Raw genomic sequence first — 4,797 nt, 5'->3', positions numbered from 1 at the left:
CCGGCACTGGTTTTACAGGCTTTCTCTGCAACACCACTGGTGCGAACGGCCTGGGGCACAGGCTCTAGTGCTGGGCTGAGTGAGCTGTGTTTCCAAGGTGCACGATGCATTGCCAGCCTGTGTGTAGCCTGAACACAAGAAACTTTTGATGCAGGGGTGGCAAAACACACCTTGATACCTAGCCCCCTGTTTGCTGCTTATTTGTTGACCTTCGCCCTTGAACCCCCCCCCCCCCCAACGCAGCTTGCAATCAAACGTGTCTCAATGGAGGCCGCTGTGTGGGGCTCAACACTTGTGACTGCGCTGGCACTGCTTTTGGTGGTGCAACGTGCGACACCATTGCAGGTAGTTAGTCCTCCACAAGCTGCGGGCATGAGCGAGTCGAGAGTGTCGTCTTGCGTGTCAAGCCAGCAGCAGCCCTTTATGTATATGGCATGCCCGCATGCAGATGAGGCCATTGCGTGCACTTAGCTGGTTGACAGAGCTCACGTGCGCACGACCCTGGCTTGCACCAAGGCAATAGCTCAGCATGTGCTTTTGGCGAGGGGCGAGGCTGCGCTGCATGATTATGACAGTGGCCGCAACGTTGTTCTACAATCTTGCGGTTGCCTCACATCCTCCGGTCAACTCTCCTCATCCTTGCATCCCTGCCCCTTGCCTGCCTGCTTGCTGCTCCCCTACACAGTGTGCAACCAAACGTGCCAGAATGGCGGCCGCTGCGTGGGCACAAACACGTGTGATTGCTCCGGCACTGGTTTCACCGGCGCAACCTGCACCACGCCTGCTGGTGCGTGCTGCCTTGCTGGCTGGCAGCATAGATTGGCAGCTGGGCCTGGCTGCCTGACGGCGTATGCCCCTCGCAGTGGGTAGATTTGCTGCAGGACGTGACCCATGCACCGCCTCCTGCCATGCACTGCATGCAGTGTGCACCCCGGGACTGTGCAAGAACTTGGGCGTGTGCTCAGGAAACAACACTTGCAACTGCGACGGCACCGGCTTCACCGGGCCGACTTGCGAGGGGCCCGTGCCAGGTGGGTTGACAAGGGGGTTATGGGGAAAGTGCGGAGTCATTGCTGACGGCTTGGAATGTATGTATGTTAAGGATGGGGAGCAGCTGGGGCAGATGGCATTCTGTATCCGGCTTGCAGACGGCTTTGCTGCAATGTTTTGAAAGGACCTACTGTCGAAGACTGAACACAATGCATGGACGCCACCTGGCCTACGCTATTGTAATTTGACGGTCCTCTCCTGGCCGCCTCGTTCCTCTCTGTATGTAGTCTGCAACGTCACATGCCAGAATGGTGGCACTTGCATCAACACCAACAAGTGCAGCTGCCCCATCGGCTTCACTGGCCCAACCTGCAACCAGACAATCAATGGTGGGCACGCTGTCAGCAGCTTTGAGATCCTGAGTTTGTGCGGTAATTGCTGCCTCAAGCCCTCACTGCGATATGTTTTGGCCAGAAAGTGATGTTTGGGGGCCGTGGTGGATGGCTGGTGTTGCAGGTCATGATCCAAAACTTCTACTTGTGCAACCCACAACAAATTGCTCCGCTCTTTGTTTCAACACCCCCTACCCTGTAGCCATTGTATCAAGCGGCGTGGACGGTTTCTACATCTGCCCGCGCAACGGCGTCTGCAGGGTGGCCGCACCCGGCCTCCTGAGCCTCTTCGTCAACCCCAAGCAGCTGCCCCTCTATTTGGTGGCTGCGGGCAAGACCAGCCCAGCCGTCGGCGTGCTGGACGTCAAGTCTGACGGCTCGCTCACCTACACCCCGCCCATGTGAGAGTGTGCGCCACACATCCTTGTGCTCGCAAGCTAATCTGCTGCTATCCGCTCGCACGGACGGGCGCAGTGGCAGCGAGTCCAGGCACGTCAGCGGCCCGGCGTGCGTGGGTTGATCGCCTGCAGCGGCCCATTTGCATCTAGGGTGCTGCCCGTCAGCATCTAATACCTTCCGCTCACAGAGGTGCTGGACCTCATTGCAACTCCTCCCTTTCATCGCCCCTCCTCCCTTGCTACTTTTTTCACCTGGAATCGTATGCAAACCTTGCCTTCACTCACGTCGCAGTTCATTCGCCGGCAACGTCTCCTTCCCAGTAACAATCACCGATCTGACATCACTCAGGACTCTCAACATAGTGCTGTCCATCACCGGCCCTGCACCGCCCGTCCCCACGGCTGTGAACGACTTTTTCACGTGCCCCCTGGGCACTGACTGTGTGATCCCAGCCCCTGGTGTGCTGGCCAATGATGTCAGCACCAGCGCGGGCGCCAAGCTTGTCGTCACCAGCAACACTGGGAACGTCACCGTGACGCCCGACGGCCAGGTCACCCTGAAGTTCGTCCCGTGAGCATGCCTGGGAGCCGGGGCAGCTGGGGCCCCAGCCGAAATTGGGGCAGCTGGGGCCCCACTAGTGCGGCCTGGCTGGTCAAGCTGTGCAGCAGCGAGCTGCGGCCAGCACGGAGGCTTTGATCTCACAGTTCGCGTTGCGTCCTTCAGGCTCACCGTATTCTGATTCCACGGCCAGCCATTAGTCAATTGTTGATGAAGTCAAGACTGTGTCCCTTTGCTCTTGTGTCGATCTCACCGCTCCAGCCCCACCTCTCCCCCCCCCCAAAAAAAAACTCTCAGAGGCTTCTCTGGCAACTCGAACTTCACCTACACTATCAGCGACGGCGTCTCCCTCTTCACCTCCACCGCCACCGGCACCCTGAGTGTCCCGGCCGTCCAGCCCTTGGGCGCAGGCGTCAGCCAGGTCTTCAACACCTTCCTGCTGCTGACCCCCGCGGACGGCAGCGGCGCCAACGCCGCGTGCCCCGACCCCGCGCCTGGTCTGTCCGAGATCACTAACGCCGCGGTGGCCAGGCTGGGCACTGTTCAGAACATCACCAGCATCCAAAGCTCTTTTGTGAAGTGCGACTTGGTGGTGAGCCTGCATAGATAGGGGATCGGGGCCTGACTGGGAACGATGCATGCAAGGGGCGCTGCGGCGATCTGAACCCACTTGTCTGTGCCTTGGAGGGGCTGGCATGGCGGTGGGGCGCGGCAGGCTGTTGGGTTTGCCCAGCAAGTGCTGCTCTTGCACTCCTCGTGCGGCTCTGCGTGCCCTTGACTTTGAAGGCCTGCTGGTTGAGGACGGTATGCACAGTCCAGATTCACCACTGCCTTGTGATACACCAATTAGTTCTTGTAGCCCACTCAGGCCAAGGTTGCAACAGCAGATGAGTACTCCCAGCTCACAAACCACTGAGTCTGCTCCTCCCTTCTTTCTCAAACCAACAGGACAGCGGCAAGGTCCTGGTCACCATGGCCACCACCGTCGGCGCAGCCAGCGCCGGGCCCATCGCCACCCTGCTGGCAGGCGTCAACTCGCCCGCATCCGTCGGCGCCGCGCAGCCCCTCGCCAACATCTGCGCGTCGTCCCTGTTTGCATCGCTGTGCAACGGCACTGTCTTCAGCAGGCTGCGTGTGGTCGACGGCTGCGCGACGGTCAACAGCCAGTGCCTTCCCGAGACGCTGCGCACCAAGCGCTGCATCGTCCGGGGCCAGACGATCGGTGGCTACACTTTCGTGCGCTCAAGTGCTGGCCGTGCCATACCCTTCTTCAACGCCAACTCAGCAGGCGCCGCGTCAGACTCGCCTCAGGCCCGCCGCCTGCTGCAGAAGGTCCGCCAAGCCACGATTGAGTCGTGCTGCGTAAGCCCCAAGCAGAAGGAGCCCCCGACAGGCACCGCCCCCACCTGCAAGAAGATCAATGTCGGCAAGAAGTTCACCAGCCTGGGTGCCTTCAAGCCCACTACCTGCAAGTGCACCAACATCCGCGAGTTTGTGCAGGGCGCGATGTGAGTGGCACACGCACGCACGCACCTGTCCGAAACAGCATGTGCAGGGCGCGATGTGAGTGGCACACGCACGCACGCACCTGTCCGAAACAGCATCTGTGTCTTGACTTACCCCCCCGCCCCCCCCCCCCGCACCGGCACAATCAGTTTGATGTTTGGTATAGATTGTGCTGGCAGCATGGGCTGCGGCATGCGCTTGTTGAGTTGTTTCCGCAGCTTCACCATGCCGCAAACTAGTGTATTTGATTGCACTCGATGGCTGCAACGTCGTCACTCCCCCCCTCCTGCTCTACGGGCCTGCTGACCCTACCTTGCAGGACCACCAAGGTGCCCAAGGTCAACGTCACCTTCAACCCGGCCGCCTACCCCTTCAGCGTTGGGTTTGTGGGCACTGTGTGCGTGCCCAGCCCGTCTAAGAGCAACCCCCTGAAGTGCACTAACAAGTTCCAGACCGTGGGTGCTGCCACCGTCACCTGCGCCAACGGCACCCTGAACCTAGCCTATGAGTCGGCACCCCGCTATGTCATCGGCCGCGCGCAAAACGTTGTCGCTACATGCGCCAACAGCAGGTGTGCAGGGCGGCTTGCAGGATTTTTAGATCGGGCTGCCTAGAGGCCAGCAAAGCGGGTCCTGTGCCCCGCGGCCAATGCGCACCGACATGGCAAGGGGGCAGGGTCCATTTATGACAACCTGACATTACACTCTTCTTAAATTCAGATACGCATACTGCTTCTGCTTCATACACCTCCCTTGAACACAGGCTGAACCAAATTTCCTCCTGCAACATCGTCAATGCGGCCGGCACGGTTGTGAGCCCCACCATTACTGGGGGGATGCAGATCACCAACCCAGACTTTGACTCCAGCTGCGTGTGCAAGTCGACCGGCCTCAAGCCGGTGCTGCTGCTGAGCGCTGTCGATGTCATCGCGGGCCAGCAGTGCACCCCGTGA

The 4,797-nt window shown here is 59.9% G+C and overlaps 1 protein-coding gene across 1 annotated transcript; it reads left to right on the top strand.

Moving 5' to 3' along the window:
- Positions 1-1,297: 1,297 nt before the first annotated feature.
- MNEG_3825 (outer membrane adhesin like proteiin) lies at positions 1,298-4,797 on the top strand (the record flags this gene model as incomplete). Its single annotated transcript, XM_014047702.1, has 7 exons — positions 1,298-1,379; positions 1,585-1,783; positions 2,073-2,351; positions 2,637-2,931; positions 3,288-3,847; positions 4,165-4,416; positions 4,608-4,797. Coding segments are annotated over 7 exons (1,857 nt in total), but the record flags the coding sequence as incomplete, so codon positions are not given.

Source organism: Monoraphidium neglectum, assembly GCF_000611645.1.
Source record: "Monoraphidium neglectum strain SAG 48.87 unplaced genomic scaffold scaffold00500, whole genome shotgun sequence".
Classification (NCBI taxonomy): domain Eukaryota; kingdom Viridiplantae; phylum Chlorophyta; class Chlorophyceae; order Sphaeropleales; family Selenastraceae; genus Monoraphidium; species Monoraphidium neglectum.
This window is presented reverse-complemented; position numbering and strand designations above follow the sequence as displayed.